The following is a 20,209-nucleotide window of genomic DNA, read 5'->3' as shown; positions in this document are numbered from 1 at the left end:
GTTCATTTAAACACATGTAATGTTGGGTATGATTTTGTCTTTAGTGTGTTTTTATCAGTAAATGAGCAAGATCCCAGACATAAACCTTGAGCCTCTACTCTATGCCTCTGCCCGCTCTCTCCCATTAGCAGCTCCACAGAGACGCAGCTTTTCTTTGCTGCTCACGCAATGCTGCTGCTACAGCACAGCTACAGCCAACACAACACACAGCCACATGACAAAGCCTCGTCAGTCAGAAGAGAGGAAAACATTTGACTTATTAAAGAGGAATTATTTGGTGGTTTTTCTACAAAAAATACCTCAAATAATAACGTGGTCCTAGCCTGGTAAAATAACATGATTGAATCAAAAACACTTAAAGGGATAAATAAAAATCAGATTTATTCAAAAAAGTGTCACATTGAATAAACAAACTAAATGAATCAATCTGAGTCCGAGTTTCTCTGAGGTTTAATGATCTGTCTGCTTGGGCTTTCACTGAGGGTCCCAAAACTATGTGGCGGCCAGAGCTGTGTAGGAGACAAAGGACAGAGAGACAAACAATGTGTTAAAACAGAGATAAGACTCAATTAATAATAAAAACTAACGACCTGAAACTATAGTGCAGGACACTCTATCACACTTCTTGGACACATTTGCTAATGTGTCTTTTAAGCATGTGTCTGATGATCTTGTTATTTCATCAGCTGTGGTTCTAGGGCCTCCAGTGGAGTGCCGCTGTCCAATCAGATGGACAGAAGGTTGCCTGACCTGTTTTCCAGGGTCATGGTTGCTATGACATCCAGTGACGTGACAACACGGCAGAATGGAAAGCTACACAATATGTTGTCCAGGCTTTGGTCAATCAGACACACTTGCTTTGAACTTCCAACTGACTCACGTCTCTGAATTGTGCTTCAAATGGCCATGAGGGACTAATCAAAAACCAAATGAAAAAAAAAAAAAATCATCGTAGACTGATGGTGCTGAAGCTGCACAGCTAACACTACTACAGTCCACAGATGAGGGATTTAATCAAAAATAGCTTCTTGATTATGCAAATGAACACTTTTTCAATACTTAAAAGAAAACAGTGTGTCTCCTCTTTTACCTTTAAGCAAACCCGCCCTCGGATGAGGGCATAAGGAATTGGGCCATAGCTCCTTGAGTCAGTGGAATTCCTAAGGTTATCCCCTTCTAGCCATACGTGGCCTTTTGGAACCTGAAAATATCAGCACACACACACATGAAGAGAGGGCAGAAAATGATTACAATGCAGCAGTTTTATCCCACAACAAACAATTTAAGAGAAAGGAAATCAAGAAGCACGACCTAACTTTAGCATGTAAAAGATATTTGACCTATTATGTTGTCCCAATCTACCTTAACCCCACCCCCTGCCCTCAATGAGTGGCTTAAGCCAGTCCTCCCTCCTCAGTCTATCTTAACGTCAACCTGCCTGTCCCTCTTTAACCCCGAACCGTCTTAGGAGAGGGGTCATGGGTAACGGGCAGGGTCGGGGGGGATTTAGAGGAACTTCAAACGGGGTCATTAGGCTGTTGGCTGAGATCTGCGCCCCTCTTACCCAGGGAGGGCAGAGCAAGAGAGGGGCCTGAGATAGCAGGGCAGAGAGAGAGAGAGAGAGAGAGAGAGGGAGGAAAAGAGGGAGCTGGAGAGGGCTAAGCTGCGGCTAGCAGCAGTGTCCAAGGGTCTCCACCGCGGTCCGACCTGCCAGTGGGGCGGTCATCCGAGCGGGCTCTAATTCACAGTGACACCAATTATGATTAATCTCATCACTTTAGGAGAGTAGGCTTGTCAAGGCCCTAATTAAGTGCGCTGTCCCCCCTATATGTGCAGACAGGATCAACAACACATTATATTGTCATAATGGGCATCACAATCCACGAGTCTATTTTTGTGTTGCCTAACTTTTTAACGGCAAAAGTCCAGTGGAGGAAAGAGAATAACATGAATAAAGAAACAGAATCCTGACGTCACGTCTTCGCCCCGGCTAGTTCCCCTTATTCCTGTCACCCGGCTTCTCTGATTGGACTCTTCGGTCCTACTGTGAGATGCCGCGTTTTGTTTTATAGCGGATAATTGAGACAGATGATGTGACATAATCACGAGCCAGTGACATGTTGACCTAACACGAGGTAAACAACTCGGTGAATAACGACGACACAAATGAATATCATTAAAGGAGTCATCTGAGAACCATATGTCAGCATGCTGGATTCCCACCATTACACCTCATTAACATGGTAACATATGCTGGCTCCCAAGCACAGGAAGAAGATGCACCACCGTTTGTCATCTGCCAAACCAGAACCCCTTGTTTCTCCTCGTCTACTGTTAAAAACAAACAACATCTTGTTGTGCTCATACTGCAGACACAAAGATGTGGTTACAACACCTCAAGCATCTGTCCAGACGTTGGTGAAACCGCTGCACTGACACTGTTTCTCACTGAGGAAGAAGCTCTTCATCGCTGCTCTTGACATCCCTTCAGCTCCATTAGTAATCCAGAATGGATACATCTATCCCTAATCAATCTGATTTACAACAGCAAAAAGAACGAGAGATTTTCCTCTTCTCAAATCTGTGAAAAAAAACGCACAGATTCTTTGAGCTCGTTGAAACGAATGGGCCTCACACCCAAACCTGAGCAAAGAGAAAAAAGCTCCTTGAGGATCCACCAGGCAGTCTTTGAAAAAAAGTGAGAAAGGGAAGAGCTCTGAAACTTGACAAGATGCACGGTGGTCAAACAGAGGATAAAAGCTTTCGCATATCAGCTTGCAAGTTGCAGGTGTGTGAACAAGTAAAAAAAACAACCAAAAAAACAACACTAAGTCAAAGGCAAACCTTTAAATCAAAAATATGTTGATGCAAAGCAGAGGTGTAACGAGGATGCAGCATCCTTGACTCTGCGTTTGAAAGACAACTGCAGAGTCAAGCACCTCCAGAAAGCCATAAAAAATGTGAGCGACTCACTAACTTGTTTTTTAGAAGTCTCTCCATACAAACGGTGAGGAAACCATTCGTTATTTTACCACCTCAACAGAACAAGCATGTGGTTTGGACATGACTGACACCAACAGATGTTTTTTTTTATAACCACACAGATTGCAAAAGGTCTATGAAGGCCCAACACATCGTCTTTGGATGTGGAGTCACTTTGATGGATGGCAGCGATTGTACCAGTCCTGTGCTGGGAGGCTGTGTAGACATGAGGCCTTGTGTACCTGTCAGAGAAGTGTCGAGAAGCTCTGACACTCGAGCTCTCCTCGCCGTGGAGGTGTGTTGTTTAACAGCCGCACCATTACAGTGCTCATTAAGTTAACATGATTATGGTGGAGAATTAAATTTGGCTTGAAATACATACAGGAGAGTCCACCTTTCACCATAGATCTCTTTCTGTGTTTACTAGAACAGAACGCATGAGGACATTTCATATCTCTCTCTCTCTCTCTGCCTGTCTGTCTGTCACCCTCTCCCGCTCTCTTTGCGATAATATTAGGGATCAAGTGTCATTGTTTTGACACAATAGCTCAGACAAAGAAATGATTCCTAAAAGGTGACAGGGCAATTAGTCTGCTGTTAAAGCTCTGAGGGTGGAGAGGACCTGCCTGTCTGTCAGAACAAAAAAAAGAGGCGATGACAGGGTCTAACACCACCTTCAGAAATTCGTCTTTACAGGTCCACCCATAACGCCTCACACCGTTCTAACAGTCCCACACAAACACATACAGCCTCTGGGGAAAGAAAACTCCCAGAGGGAGGCCAAACAGTGATGTGAACAGCGGGTATTTTATCAGCTAGTCAGTCATTTTGCTCCTGGGTGTTAAAAAATATTACCATGGGAAAGCATTTATTAGGATCGTAGATTAAGAGTAATGCAAATTGAAAATCAGCTTAGCACAGTTGTTCACACCAATTTAAAGCTGCAAAGAGGAACACATTTCTGGTGTTTTTTAAGATGGAGCAGGCCCTGTTCAATAAGGGTGCAAAAGCATGCATTGCACCCGCATCTGACATTTCTGCAGCCTCAATCAAACGGATGAAAAAAAATAACAATAGTTTATTTTTTTATTATTACATGAGGAATCAAGGCTTTCAGGTGACAACAGTGACTCCCATCATGTTTACATCATCCATGATCTGATGGTCATGACAAGTGCACGTGACCTGTCTGTTCACCAGGGAACACATGCAGGAAGCATAACACCTACACTATTTTCCATTGCTGATGCCAGTCACTGTAGCTGCTGCAGCCCCTTTAATCTCAGCTGCACCCTAAGTCTTTTTTTTCTAGAACAGGGCCTGAGATGTAGGCATCTTCTTGTCCTCTTGTTTATAAAAGTACAGTCAGAAAGAGGGGAATTTTTCCTACTAAAATAGCAAAACCAAAACATCATTGTTTCTCTCTCCTCCTCCTCGGCCATGAGTCTGAGTCCTGTTTGCTACCGGATCTAAAATATAAAACGGGAAAGGAAAGAGTTTCATAACTCTTCATAATGAGAAAGTATCAGTATTTTCTCGCAAAATTAGTTTCAGCCTGTTTTTTTTTTTTAACCCTGTTTGAAATTTGAAGATTGGATCGGATGTCAACTTGTCGCTTCAGTTGTAGCTTTTCTGAGAAATTGATGGACCCGTAAAAAAACACACACAAAATTAAAATAGATGATCAAATAAAACAGTAATAAATATTATTGAGCAGAATTTAGAACACTGAACTAAAGAAGTGGATAAATAAAAACACTCTGATGTGGTGAAACTACACAAGTCATTTCCTCTTCATCATATTGTAACCTGCACCTTAAACAAGCGAGTAATCAATCAAACAGCTCGACAGGTAAATTCAAAATCTGTTATGAAGGGGGAACCGGCTGAGTAGTAGTTAGTGCGCCGCTTCATGTATGGAGGCTGTGGTCTGTGGCAGCGTCTGAATCAGACCTGTGGCTCCTTTCCTGTATTTCATTCTCTCTCTCTCTCTCCCTGATTTCCGGCTCTATCCACTTTTCTATCTCTATAAAATGTACACAAAGCCCCCCCCCCCCCCCCCCCCCCGCTATGACCAACAGTTTTATGCTTTTTAAATAAAGCAAAAATGCTAAATATGCTCGTTGTCCAGTTATTTAAAGTGTGAATTTAAAGTGTTTCTTTATTTTTATCATTGTTGATAAATATCTTTGAGAACTGGATTAGCTAAGATAAGAAATCTATACACTTTGAGAAGCCATAATACACATTTTTGAATGAAAACAAGAAGAAAAACAGCCAAACAATACAGATTACATGGTACAGTTACTTGTTCTCTTCTTCACTTCATGCATTGAAAAAGGTCCTTGTATTTAATTGTGTCAAACAATGACTGATGTGATATCTTACATCTGTGAATTCCATTTTTTTTTGTGTTTGTGTGTGTGTGGGGTGGGTGCGGCTTTTATGCCTTTATTTAGTCAGGACTATGGATATAGTCAGACATCAGGGAGACAGAGAGTGAGGAATGACGTGCAGCAAAGGAGCCACAGGTCGGACATGAACACAGGCTGCACGCTTCGAGGACTACAGCTTCTGTACATGGGGCTCTAGAAATGACCACTAGGCCACAGAGCCCCATTCTCAAATTGTTTGAACCTCATAGTGGACTTTAGTGAAGTTGCTATAGTGCATGCAGTCAAAAAGGGGGGGTCCGTTTATTCTGGTATGATCTGTTGTTAGAGAAACATACAAGCATCCAAAAAAAGGAAGTCAAAAAACTTACTGGGATCAAGTATCCCAAGGCAATGATGTCGTCCATCACAAAGTCAGTCCTGTGTATGTGGAGGTGAAGCTAGCCGAAGAGGAAACCTTTTTATTTCCCCATTTGATTTGTTGAATGACACTTAGAGGCTCGGCCTTATGCTATGTTTCGCTGAACTCATTCAACAGTCTGCCCACAGTCTATAAAAAACACAAAAAATTCAAAAACATGCAACATAAATGCAACCTTTGGTTTGCAGACACACACACAGACACACACACACACACACACACACACACACACACACACACACACACACACACACACAGACAGACACACACACACACACAGACACACACACACAGACACACCTCCGCCCACCCATCAGTGTGTCCACTCGGCTGGCACTAACTCTAACAGGCTTCAGAGAGATTGCAGGCCTGAGCTGTGGGCGTTGGGGAGAGTAGTAATAGAAAAGCAATGACAGTGGTTTCAGCAGCAGAACCCCTGCTCACTCTCTGGTTTTATCACTGTTCTGAGGAAATATAGGTGTTGTCAAAAGCTGATATTTTGACCAATGACACAAAATGGATGTGTGCGGTCTAAAATGTAAACAACTATAATAGTGTATGGACAAGCGGCACAAACACAAAGTAAAACAAAAAAGAAACCCAGAGACAGTTTTGCATTATGCACAGAATCACTCAACTATCAAGTGTTTTGTAGGAAATGCATTTCTCATTTCGCTATCTCCCTGCATATTTTTAACCCCTTTCTCTTCCAGAGATTTGTGTTTATTGCGAACAAAACAGGAAAACTGGCACCTGGAATTTTTTGGATCCGCAGAAAATCACAGGATGCATAAAAGAGAGAACTTTGAGCACTCTGAACAACTTGCATGAAAAAAGAAAACATACTCACATATGTGTGGGCTTTGAATAGATCTGAAGGGGCACTTGTGCAGACCTTGTCACCTTCCAACCCAATCACTCTTTTACAAATGTTCATATTTGGGTCAAATGGACTCTTTGCAATTATGATATCCCCCCTGTACAAGAACATAAACACAGTGACAATAATTCAAATGGTAAAATGAAAAACATCACATTCAGTTATGACGTATCTTTGTAGGAAATTGTTGCCATTTTTAAATTTTACTTTTTTAAAAGAGTATCCAAAGGAAAAATGTCTCAATCAGTCTTCCAGTGAATAAAAACCCGTTTCAATACATGTCAGAATTTTGTGTTCCGTCATATGAATCTGGCAACTGGAACCTACTTTTCTATTTTGCAGAGATGACGACTCATCCGCTCAGAGAAGACAATATCATGGTTGACAATGGTCGGCTCCATGGATGGACCTGAACACTGAACAGAACAACAACAAAATGTAGTTTTTCATTTTATAAAAAAGAAAGATCAGTCATTCACTGTGTTATAATAATAAGAATACAGACCACAACAACTTCTCCGATGTATTCGAAGGCACAGTGAGCAATGCAGCCATACTGGACCGTGTAGCCCACAAAGCCCAGCGTCGTCCCCAACACACGGCGGAACATCTCCACCTACAACAAAAATACAGAAACATGGTCTATGATTTATCCAATGCTCTATACATACAGCACAGTGCTGGTGCATGACTAAGTGTGTGACCCATTTATGGTAGGCTTAAGTCCCTCAGAGGATCTCTAAAAACAAAAGCTGTACGGGGGTTTAATTTTTAGAGGTGTCGACAGGATTGTCACAGTTGGCCTACTGCTAAGATGGCACTTTTCCTGGTGTTTCATTCTCAGGGGCTGAGCGGCCAGTTCACAGCTGAAAACTGCCCCGCTCTTTGACCCCGTGTAGGATGGACCAATCAACACCTCGCGCTCAGGTGATGGACAAACACAGAAACTGTGACACGTCCAGCCGAGCAGCTCTGCACTTTCTGCAGCGTGTCCCTGACACTGCTCTGCCTCCACCACCACCACCACAATCATTAGAGCGGTTATCAACTTCTGTCAGCACCATAGAAACACAAAGACACCCTCAGTTACCCCCCCACCCACCCACCTGCCCTGCAAACACTCCGTCACACAAACACACATGAGGACTATCTGCGTGTCCTCTTAGCAAACATCCCAGCCACACTCAGGTTATTGACTTTTACTCAAGCTGCAACCTGTTGGATGGACAGAAGAAAGTGAGTCAATCTTTACCAAGTGTTATGCACTGTGTGTGCGCGTGCTCACCTACACACACATACACGTGTAAGAGATAAAAACTGAGATAAAGAGAAGAAAAGATACAGCTTGAGTTGTTCTGTTACCTTAACCATTGTTAGAAATGCTTCTGATTCTGCTAATTATTAGCCCCTCCACAAAACATACTTGGTTAACCAGAAACCAATTCTTCTTCTCTTCTAAAGACGATAACACATCACATTAAATGGATGTAATATGGCTGCAATTGGCGACTACAGTGTTAGAGAAACATAAGAGAACTGATTTCATCAACACGGACGATATCAGATATCAACACGGTGTTGCTGCTGGAGAGTGCTATGTTAGTGAAAGCTAGCAAGTGTCAGCAATGCATCGATGTAGTGTATTGAACATCAGTATCAGCTGATATCGGCCCTGATGACAGACATCTGTCCATACACAAATAACACGGCATTCACTCTGTGACATCAGGTGCCTAAGTGTGTTTGTTGTGTCGCGTCAATTTGATGCTAGCAAGCTCAAACCAAACAACTGATACCGAGAAGAGATTGTTTTTAATGGGCAGAAGAAGCCAGCTGTTGTAAAAAAGAAAAATCTGATTTGTTTTTATGGTGAAAGAAAGAATAATAATTGTCAGTGTGAGAGTCTTACACTGTCTCTTGGTCAGATCAGTGACGTGCAGTTAGCACAATCTGTTGGAGTGACATTACAAGAGGTTACTAAAAACAATTTAAATAGAAAAATCTCATGGCTTATTTAAAAAAAAAACATACAAGAAGAAAATATTAGAATGGGAACCGGTTTAGATACAGCTTATCTTAGAGGTTAGTCTGCAGTTGAAACATTTTTTTTTTTTTATCTCAGGCCGCTGTCCTGCCAGTCTACCGCAGGGTAAAGAAATCTTTTCCTCCGTCCCCCCTGGTTCCTTCTGTCTTTTCCCCTCTTTCTCTCTCCATGTCTCCTCTCCCTCCCAGGGTATTATTAACCAAAGCAAGCAGAGCGGAAACCAAAGCCCCAAATCCTCAGAGCTCTGGGAATGACTTCCCAAAGATGGACACGGATTAGACCCCCAATTTCTCCCTTTGCCCCAACACCACCACTACCACTGCTCCCCCTCATCTCCCCAGGTCCCCAACAGACCGGGTGTCAGGTGGCTCTCCCAGCTCTGCCAAAGGTGTTACCCCTAATCCCATTACCCCCCTCCACTGTTCTCACACACACACATACAAACACACACACACACACAATACGCTCTCCTCCATGCCAACCATATACTCCACTATTAAACCCTCTACGTTTTCTTTCATCCTTAGTTTGCCTCTTTGGCCCATTCGGCATCGTCTCTGATCCAAAAAAGTCCAACTCCATCTTTTTACCTCCTCATGTGCCGCTACTCCGCTCTTTCCTCTGTTTTCTGATCACCCCTGGCAACCCCGTGCGTTCTTCTGCCTCTGTGAGCAGGTGAAGGTGGACGTATGTGAGCTCAGCACAGGGCCCAAATGAGGTGCCCCCCCTTTGCAGTCACAGTCTGCTCCGTTTCTCTTGTTGAGGAACTATAAACTCAGTCCTCCCACAGCTGCTGCAACAGCACCTCTGGCCCTATAATTCCTCTGTTGGGAAGCAAGGGGTATAAAGGTTAATGTGAATCTCAGGTCTGCACTAAGGTGACATGTTCGGCTCTATTTGTCTTCCACCAGCGTCTCTGTCTATCATTGCTGTACTGTAATTCACTCTCTTCTTTCAGCCAGGCTGGGGTGACGGGGGGGGGGATCAAAATTTTTTGCTAGCACTTATTCTCAGAGCACAGTGGACAGCCTCCCTTACAGCTGCCCTCATATCTCTGTTTCAGCCCCCCCCCCCCACCCCTTCCTCCATTCCAGTGCGCATTCATCATAGGTAGGGATTAAGGGACTTTGCATAACAAGATCACACAGCCAGTGACTGATATCAAGAGAGTCCATATGCAGCCGCCTGGTTTTCTAAGGCACCCTCTGCCATTGATAGTGTGTGTGCACATGTGGTGTGAATGTGCACACACAATAGCATTACCTATGTGTTTCATACAAAGTGTATATATATAAGCTGCAGTGACTCCTCTGGGATTCAGAAGGAGGTGGACATCCACAGAGACCTCTGATTGGATCTCTATTACCTCTAATTCCCCTGAGCAAAGAGTCAAGCGACACACACACACACACTATCTCTTCCCCCCTAATACCCAGCACATGTGTGTATCAACATTAATTGAATGCTTTATTACAGCTGTAAATTAACACAAAGTCTCTCTGTTAATCCAGGATTACACGCCAAACATGTTCATGGGAAAACAAAGAAAGTCAGCGCAGCCCTCTCTGCAGAACCATCTGTGGTCACCGGCCTCCCGCGGTCACAGCTCAGCCCTACAGTGAGGAAACGAGGGGGGGATCACAAATGAATAGCAGCCGTCGGTAACACCGCATTGTGTGTTTAACTTTGTGATCCTCTTACTGAAGGGAGCGTCATTCACTTGAGGCAGAGCGATCTCAAGAGAAAGAGGAAAAAAAGAGAACTTGTTTTTTGTGTTTTTTTTCCCCCTCCAATACATGACAATAAAATGCAGCAGTATAGTGCGGAGCCTGTCACTGTGTTCTGCCAGCTGTCAAAAGCACTTTTGTGTGTTCAGTTTAAGACACAGGTGCAATCAAAGTGATGAGGTGTATTTCACCAACGAATAAAAGTGGCTTCATGAGCGATGTTTTGGCCGACACATCCACGACTCAGTTTGTCTTCAAATTGAGGAAGTAATTGTTGCTCTTTCAAATCATCAGATGCGATGCTTTATGAAAACAATAACATGACCTTGGAAACACTTTTAAGTCTGAGGAAATTCCAATAATTCAAACTCTTAGCACGCACATACGATTCTTTTTGATTCAAAGGAAACTTGTATGAATGCAATGTCTTTATTTAAGAGTCACTTATATATTGAACTGTTTTTTTTTTTTTTTACTTGTATAAGCATCAAATTGTTATATTAACATCTTCCTCTGATGTTCACAAAAAACAGAATTATGTTGATGGAAAGTGAGCTAATGTAGAAACGGCAAGAGGAAAAGAGAAGAATGCACACCGTAGATCAGTGGATAACGTCAATCAGCATTGACACTGAATTAAACACATATTATTGAAGCCATAAGGAAGTGTTCAAAAAAAGGAATTACCGCTGAGCGTCTCAAGAGATTTGAGCCCGCCATTGGCTGAGTCGTGTTAATTGATATACATGTCCAGTCTATTAGAAGTACAAAGAGAATCTCTATCCAAACGGCGCATAAGGGCCTTGCAGTGGACTCCTTACACAACTAAATTAGGCAAACATGGGCTGAGAGAGAGCTGAGCAACAGGGGGGCTAAGAGGCTTACAAGCCCCTTGTCAGATATTCGTCTTCTCCCTGAGGATCCCAGATGGAAGGGAGTCTGGAGGAGCGGGGACCAATCCCACCTCTGATGTCTTCCTCTGGGCAGCAGAAGGCAGAGGAAGGTGGGGCGTTAGTCCTGTTGCGCAGAGCTTGATTTGATCTTAATGTGAGCCATAAAAAAGGAGGAGGTTCGGCTACCAGGGGGGTCTGCTTCAACTATCAGTCCAATCTGAGATAATCCTGCTGATTTAGACACAGACACCTGGCCGGATGGAGAGTGACAGATGTAGAAGTCCCGCTCACAAGAGTATATGTCTCGCCCCCATCTTTTCCAGGTCTGCCTTCTATCACAGGCTTAATTGAGGCGACTGATCTCCATATTGCTCTTTTCATTGTTGCTAACGGCAACACAGCCGTGAAACAGCTGAGCGAGAATACTATTTGAGGAGCTGAGGGTTTAAACCTGCAATCAATGGGTCAGCCAGAGCAAATAATAGCCAAGTGATATGAATACAACTGCTATGAATTGAAAGGAAGTGTGGGCTGACAGAGTCCCCAGCCAATTATATAGAATGGAAAAATCAGCCGCTAAGCCTTATTGTATTGACCACAAGCGAATGCCTGGTGCGGGGCTGGTGCTGAGAGAATAGAGAGATCTTATCTGGTGTTGTATCAGATTCACAAAGGAGTTTGTGTTCTGCAGTGACCCGCTCATGACAAAGCCTGTTACACTTTAACACTGGCCAATGACAGACACCTCGACCTAAGCAAAACTTGTCAGTGTCTATTTTTTCTTACCCTGAAGGTCAAGCTTAATATGGCTCTCGGTAACTCACAACTCCTGCAACAAATCTCAGGAAATCATAAAAAAGCTATTCCAAGTACGCTCCGCTGAATGAATGGAAAAGTCCCTTAACAAACGTTTTACAAACCCATCTTATGCTTGTCCTCGTGCCCTTAGACTTAGACTTATCACTCTATACCTTCAACGCTGACAAAACAAATACAGTGCATGTTGCTGATAATCTCGCAATCCCCAGACGCAAAAAGTCAACTGCTTCCCGCAGCTTTACAACAACTGCAGAATTCGAATACAGAAACCAAAACAGTCTGACCAGGAAAGGTCTGACATGTTATGACTGCTGCCATTATATAGCTCAATCAGATAGAGAGGCTGGTAAAAGTGACAAAAACACTACAAAAACACACACACATACACATGCATATATGGCACATAAAAAAAGGTGGCAAACGGTGTTATTTTTTTGCAGAATCAGGCTGCTATGTTTACACTTCTACAAACTGAATTGTGCTCCGGAGCCCAGGGGTTAAGTCAGGATTTATAAAAGAATGGAAACAAGGTGACGGGCACTGAGCGGAGCATGTGGAGAAAGTTTCCACAGCGTTGTGCTTCCTTCATCTTGCACATGCACTGCTGAAGCAAAGATGCAGGTCAGTCAGCGCATCTTATTTGTCTGGTATAGGCTTTCCACAATGCCCAGTGTTGTCAGTCATGATATATTCCTTTGGTCTCCTGTCAGCACATATAAGTCTCAACAGTGCTGTCAAAACAGCAGGACTGCCTCTGCTGAGAGCATTTGTAAAGTGAGCAGTTGGGGCTGTTGCTTCCTCTGGAGCCTTACAGTATCCTGTGATCTTGTGCTGCCTCTGGCCTCCCTCTGTCTCACAAAGCTTTTTACAGCTGTCTTAAGGATTACACCGATCACTCATCAGTCAGCTGCTATTAAGAGTGGACATTATGCAGTCCAAAAGAAAGTGGCCTATCCCCTGTGAGCAGATTACCATTTTTCTCACTGCAGACGTTTTCATACCACATAGACAGACAAGGCAGGTGTTACTAAAACACATTATTAATGCCTTGATTCTATTCTATAGTGTGATAGTAAATCAATATCATTACCATATTATTAAAGTAGCTTAATAGACTTTATCCATCCTCTATTTCACTGTCATTTAGAAATGTCTCCAGTGAAGAAGGTCTACTGACAGAGTGTTGCATTACACACATTACAATGAACATGTCAGGCTGAACCTGTTTTAACTTCTGTTAGTTATGAACAGCACAAAGAATTACACATACATATATATATATATATATATATATATATATATGATCATGGACTGTTATTTTCAGTATATATTCATATGTAGAATTCAGGGTCTGATGTTGGGGTTTTTCCTCATGTCACTCTCACAGGTCACTTAACAGTTCTTCCAAACACTCAATATTTTTGTCTGACACTTCTTCAATCTAGGTGCAATAATTTAGAAGTGTAAGTACACTCAATAAGGGGTACCTGCCAGTGGAAAACACAACATTTATTATGTTAGTCTATTCAGTGACTTATCTTACTGAAACAACTTCTTTATAAAATAATATTAAGTCATTAAGTGTTAAAAAAACCATTGCTTTGGTGGTAGATAAACTTACAAAATTGTGTATTGATTGTGTTCATTCTGCTTGTTTCCATCCCTGGGTGCAATTCTTAATTTCATGATGCAAAAAGTGGATATTTGAATGCCATTTTTTCCTGATATTTAAACAAATAATAATAATATCGTCAACATAAATGTCAGCATCAGTATAGCCTCAGAAAGGTATTGTAAAGCAGATGTAATCCAAAATAGTTTGTTTTGGCATTATCAATGTAAAGCCTGTTATAAAACTTTGAGTGACACTCAGGAGATGCTGTAGAGAGCTCTGCAAACTCACAGAGGCTTCTTAATGTCTGCTTGCAGTGATCCTCATCTCACCTTTTCACCTGATGAGCCCTTTTACCTGAATGTAACCATTGAAGTGACTCACACAAATACACATAAAGAAATGTACACAGTGCTGCTGCACATGAACATGCAAAGCTGTTATGATGCTCTTGTACATCTACAATCAATGACCTAGTAATTATATCACATTACATATGACTCACCATGACCAAAGGGTGCTGTTTACCAGACTGTCAGATTTACTTATTCTGTTTGACAAAGTCCATGCTTTGAAAGGTAATATATTTGACCAGATTGAATACAATAGAAGAGGAACTATGAGGAGAAGCAACTGTTATTTAATGTCTTACAGCTAAATATTTAATGCATTGATGAACTGCAGCCAACAACAAATGTGACCATTGATACACTGTTAAAATAAAATAATCAAAGATTGGGATTTTAAAAGTAATATGATTTACTTGAATTAATTCACTATTTACTTTATCAGGCTATATGTATAGCCTATACTGTAAAGTTGCAAGTCATATAAATATAAAGTATTGTAAAATGTAGCTATTCAGTTGTTGTAGTATTATTGTGACTTTGAAGTAATGTATGTATCTTCTATTTAAAATTGAATGTTTATTTTTTATAAATGTTGAGGTGCTATGAATAAAAAAAGGCTTACTGCTTCTAAAGATGTCCACTTAGTGAACGTTATGGCCTTTTATCACATACATTTAATTTAAGTCACCTAAATGTCTTGTTCCATTATTCACCATGCACCTTATTAACTTATCATTTAGTATTTGCCTACATGCACATAACTCTGTATTATATTTATTTCTCGTTTACTGCACATAGTTCTGTTTACATCTGTTTACATCTGTTAGTCCGATCACTGTCCACTTATATCTACTCTTTCCTATTTTGTATTTTTAAGTTAAGTCTCAGCTTTAAGTTGTATTTAAATTGACACCGCATTTAGGTTAAAATGTTTCATCTACCTGCACTGTTGTTAATTTACTCCTCTGTGTATCTTTGAATTGCTCCCTGGGGACAAATAAAGTTCTTTGAATTGAATTGAAACCATAGACTGTAGCCTATGTAAACGCTCAGATTATCAAACAGATTTAGTAATTTAGTATAAATCGACCTTTTCCTCGACTGAAAATGATGCATTCAGGTGTTCATCTGATAACATTAGTAAGGATGGTATCATGGCGTGATATATCCTTTTCTTCTCACGTCCTACATTTAAATCATATAAAACTGTACGCACAGCTATTTTACCCGTTATGTGGTATTCATACAAATATAGATAACAAACACGAACAGGTTTTAAAGAGCTGAGTATATGTGTATATATGTTAAATGATATCCTGTCTCTCTTAATGTTGTGGACCAACAAGGTCATAGCGGCACGATGCCAGGCTTCAGGTGACAGTTTAAGCCTATATACAGAAGTTAGCCCACAAACTATTGTGTCAACATGGTAAAGATATAACAAGCGACCTTTATTAATCAACAGAGCTTTACTTACCAACTAACAGAGATTCAGGGATTCCTTTTTGACAGTCCCACACAGGCTACACTCTACTCCGTAACAAACGCTACTCTCATTGGTCAAGCGCCACGGAAGTCTGATTTGATTGGACAACTCATGTAGCGGCGTCACTGCATTCCAAACAGTATGGCGGCTCCCATGAGCGGTGTGGGGAAACCCTCAGTGACGAGTTTCCAGAAGAAAACAAGGAGCAAATTAATCTCTATAGCTGGTACCAGACCGTCGGTTCAAAATGGACAACTGTTAGTCTCGACTGGTGTCACGTCCCTGGACTATCTGCTCGGTCAGTCTTACTGTTTACAGCTGCTAGCTACAATTAGCTACCAGCTGTGCAAGCTAACTCGGTTTCTCGATGCACAGTCAGCCTGACAAGTTAGAAACAAATCCATACTGAGTTTAATTTGTCAAAAAGTAATTCTTTGAAATAACACACACTGCGGGGTTCTAGTAACTACACTAGTTTTACAGGGAGGGTAAATGTAGCATGTTGGGAACTGTAGAAAACAGATTTCAGGCATGTTTTGACTGAACCTTTTCGTTTAATAACTTTACATTGGTATCAAAAAAAATGCCACGAAAGGGAATATATGTTAAGTTTTATACATATATGTGTCACCTGAACTTTGGTCTTTTTCATAATTAAAGTACAAACTAAGCACACAAGCATGCATTCAGTATAACAGGAATGTATCTTCATTTATAAATTAAATGTCTGAGTAGATGTATTATGCCATGTGACATTTAAAAGCCCCAAAACTGATAGAGTAATGGTAACTTCTTCAAGTTATGTCACTTTAGAAAGATGATTCAAACTGTAGTCAACAGGTGTAAATCATTATATGACAAACTTGCTTAACTTAAATAATTAATTTATATGTTAAACCCAAAGATGGCAATGCTCAGTGAGTATTTTGAGACCTATTTTCTACTTAAAAAGATTAATGATATTTTGTCTGTGTGTGTACCTGCACTGGACAAGAGCCAATGGTTTCAGGAGAATTCAAACTGTGAAGCATTGTATACAACCAGCTCTATTTCTTTGTAAGGGGATTGTAAACAAGATTTGCTGGTGTACCATAGGCGTGCATGATCTGAGAAGAAAAATGTGATAAGCGATGACATTTTACAACATTTCTATAACAATATGCAGTGTGATAATGTGGCTAAAGTAAAAGGAATATACATATATATATATATATATATATATATATATATATATATATATATTTTGAAATACTTCATTAATCCCTGAGGGAAATTCTGGTTTACACTCTGATATTTTAGAGACATGCTTCTCACACACATGTACAAACAGGACCTGTGGACATGCGTTAGTGGAGAGATGTCAGAGTGGGGCTGCTACACACTGCTATGCATGCAGGCACCTCGGCAGTACTTGTGAAGTACCCTGGCACCTCTCCAGCTACCAGAACAACATCCTTATTTTTGGTCCACACCGGGACTTGAACCGGCGACCCTCTGGTTCCCTACCCAGGTCCCTACAGACTGAGCCAATTGCCATCATATTTCTCCTGAATCCAAAATAAATCCAAAAAGTAAATTTTTGACCACTGAATTGTCTAAATTGACTCCCAGAGTAGCTGATACTAGACTGAGCTTCATTTCACTGTAATGAAGTAAAGAAATATTGCTTACTTAATGGATTGTAAATTCAGTCTTTTGGTATGTGGATTTGTGAATGCTCCTATCGCAATAACAACAACATTGCAAATGATTGTGCAGCCCTAGTAGCAGCACCTTAGATGTCATGTTGCTGTTCTGTAGCTATCAAGACTGAAAACACCCAGCCATAGACTGTCCGACGCTGTTTTTAGTGTAAAGTTGCTTCTCTCATGTTCAATATCATAATGACCTAATGGAAACTTGAATATAAGGAAGACGTCATTACTGTCAGTGGTTGCCTACTGTTTAAACTTTCTTACACAGATGAAGCTGTGGAGCCTAAAAGAGAAAGTATTTAAGATAGGAGTCCGCCAAAGTTGGCTCACATTGATTCAGAGAAATACTTTATTTATTATATTTTACTGATATTTTAAGTAAACTCACAGATATGTATCTTTGATTTCTCAAACAGGAGGTGGGTTGGCAGTTGGAACAGTACTTCTCATAGGTGAGTTTTTCATTTTGTCAAATTGAAAACTGTTTGAAATGACCCATTTGTTTCAAGGATAACCTCCTTTATGTTGTATATCTCTCTGTAAATTTTAAACCTATCAGTTTTGGTAGGAAAGGGATTATGATTGGACGGAGCTGCTTAAAAAAACAGGATAAAAAACACAAATTATTTTATATTTAAGAGAGCTGTGTTGCCCTTATCATTGCAGCATGAGGTCCCCAATTATGACAGTATGACAGGACGAAGTTCAAATACACACTCTGGCAACCCAGATATCCAAAACACGTATAGCTTTTGGGAGCATTAATTTGTTTTCAATCATGTAATAGTTTTTTCTGCTGTGTTGCAAGTAAAAATTTGTTTTAGAGCACATTGAGGCTTTTTCACCTATAGGCCTTTATAGTGTGGACAGAGGAGGAAAGGCTGGGATGACATCTCTGCACAATGAACGGCAGACAGACTGAGACTCTTCAAGTTTCTTGTTTTGACATTAGCTAATGATGCACAGTAGCCTGTGTTCACTTATTTTAATATACAATATATTTTTTAATGATCAATAAATAAAAGTTTCAGGCGACCCAATTTGAATTTCATGCGACCTACATGAGGAGCTACATGAGGTCGTGACCCCTAGGTTAGGAAAACCGGAAATAGAGTATCATATTAGATTGTTATATTCTATAGCTAAACCCTGGTGAGTAAATGTGCTTATATTTAAGTTAGTATCACACACCAAAATCTTGAGAGCAAACTCTCCAGGCAACACAGCCTGTGGTGAACTTAGTGTATGTGACTCCATGTTGTTGCACAATATACAACCGCAGTCTGATAATAGACAGTTGTGCTTCAGGCTACATGAGAAGTTTAATTTGTTTTTTCCTTTTCCTTAAAGCAGTCATTAAATACCTGAGTCCTTGTTCCTTAATTTCTTCTAGCTGGAGCACCTGCAGAAAAGTTTCAAGACCTTGAACCTGATTTTGATCCTTTTTCTTTAGAAAAACTTCAGCGTTGTACTAAATCTTTATTCTTTATGTCTGTGAAGATGCTAATTATCCACTCTCTCCTGTTATATTTTAGCCTGAAGCTTCTTGGCCACTTTTTATCAACCCTCTTTAAAATGTTGCTACAGCATTTCAAATGTATTCACAAAACTGAATCCAGTGGCACTTTTCAGCCACAGATAATGATGCTGTCTGTCTGTTCTCAGGCTCTTTGTGGTTCGCTTGTCTCCGTCTAGAGAATGGCGAATAGACTGATGACCTGAAGGTCTCTTTTACATTCCCAGGTGTTCACACTTCTACTTTGATGCTTAATTAATATGTTCATCTGCAGATGTGTTATAGAAGTTTTTTTTTTTTCTGGGTGTACATTCAAAGCGAGTGGATTTTCTAGGGACATAAATGTCTTTCACTGTATTATTATTGTTATTATCATTCATCATAGGCCTGGCTATATGCACTGCTAGACAGTAAGGTTAAGGTAGTCTTGTTTCCCCTTGAAGCTGTAATTTGTGTGTAGCAAAGGCCTATACCAACTGATGATATTGCTTTGCCCTTTAATTCACCCCCCCAATCGATGCAGGAGTCAGTGATTATACACTAATGCGTTCTTCCCTTCCATTTTGTGAATCAATGTACGGTTGGTTTCATCTGGTAATGAGAGACACAGTAAAGGTGAAATGCGTGTGTGAGCTCTCTTGTGTTTGTCTCTGAAAGAGCGACGTGTGTGTGTGTGTGTGTGGTGTGTGTGTGTGTGTGTGTGTGTGTGTGTGTGTGTGTGTGTGTGTGTGTGTGTGTGTGTGTGTGTGTGTGTGTGTGTGTGTGTGTGTGTGTGTGTGTGTGTGTGTGTGTGTGTGTGTGTGTGTGTGTGTGTGTGTGTGTGTGTGTGTGTGTGTGTGTGTGTGTGTGTGTGTGTGTGTGTGTGTTGTCTGGTTTGTTGTGTGGGTGGGTGAGTGCGATGGAGGGGGAGTTTTGGAGCGTGTGTTTGTTTGTGTTGGTTTCAGGCAGTCGTCTCCTACAGTCTGCCCCTTTAGCCGTGATGGCCTGTTTGTGAGACTCAGACATAAAATTATCAGACTGGTCGTTGTCTGCCTTTGAAGTGTCTTGAGCTGTCCATCCGTATTTGTCATCCAGAGGGGGATCAGGCCAGTATGGCTGCTGTCTGAAGATCTCTCATCTCTAGTGTTTTTTTTTTGTTTTTTTTTTCTAAGAGAAGGAACAAAGCGTTCCAGCTCTTATCATGTTGTCCATGTATGGTTTCATTCTATGAGTTCAAGTAAATATGTTTCTCCTTGAACCATCCCTTAATATTGACTATTATCTTTGAACTTTTTTTTGTTTTTGCTAAACTTTGTATCACACCCTGAAAGACAATAATCATAGTGTGAGTCTTTTTTATTTTATTTTAATGTAGAAGACTATATTCCAAAGTAGTTCACCTGTGTTAATGAG

General features: G+C 40.9%; 2 protein-coding genes across 4 annotated transcripts in view; one reads left to right on the top strand and one right to left on the bottom strand.

Moving 5' to 3' along the window:
* Positions 1-355: 355 nt before the first annotated feature.
* On the bottom strand, positions 356-15,735 carry immp1l (inner mitochondrial membrane peptidase subunit 1). Of its 3 annotated transcripts, none has more exons than XM_065953138.1 (6): positions 15,599-15,735; positions 7,182-7,292; positions 7,004-7,092; positions 6,647-6,773; positions 1,091-1,201; positions 356-509 (listed from the first exon to the last, which is right to left on the bottom strand). In XM_065953138.1, exons 2-6 carry the CDS (start codon positions 7,284-7,286, stop codon positions 423-425), a joined length of 519 nt encoding a protein of 172 aa, XP_065809210.1. In that variant the 5' UTR covers positions 7,287-7,292; positions 15,599-15,735; the 3' UTR covers positions 356-422. The 3 variants fall into 3 exon arrangements, with proteins under 3 accessions (XP_065809210.1, XP_065809211.1, XP_065809212.1); XM_065953139.1 differs by having other exon boundaries at positions 7,182-7,299; positions 15,603-15,688; XM_065953140.1 differs by lacking the exon at positions 15,599-15,735 and adding an exon at positions 9,311-9,333.
* elp4 (elongator acetyltransferase complex subunit 4) overlaps positions 15,721-20,209 on the top strand; it is a 59,918-nt gene continuing 55,429 nt past the window's right edge. Inside the window, exons 1-2 of the mRNA XM_020632993.3 lie at positions 15,721-15,905; positions 17,718-17,753. Coding sequence (XP_020488649.1) covers positions 15,749-15,905; positions 17,718-17,753 — 193 coding nt within the window. The 5' untranslated portion in view covers positions 15,721-15,748. The remainder of the gene's footprint in view (positions 15,906-17,717; positions 17,754-20,209) is intronic.

Source organism: Labrus bergylta, chromosome 3 (assembly GCF_963930695.1).
Source record: "Labrus bergylta chromosome 3, fLabBer1.1, whole genome shotgun sequence".
NCBI lineage: Eukaryota > Metazoa > Chordata > Actinopteri > Labriformes > Labridae > Labrus > Labrus bergylta.
This window is presented reverse-complemented; position numbering and strand designations above follow the sequence as displayed.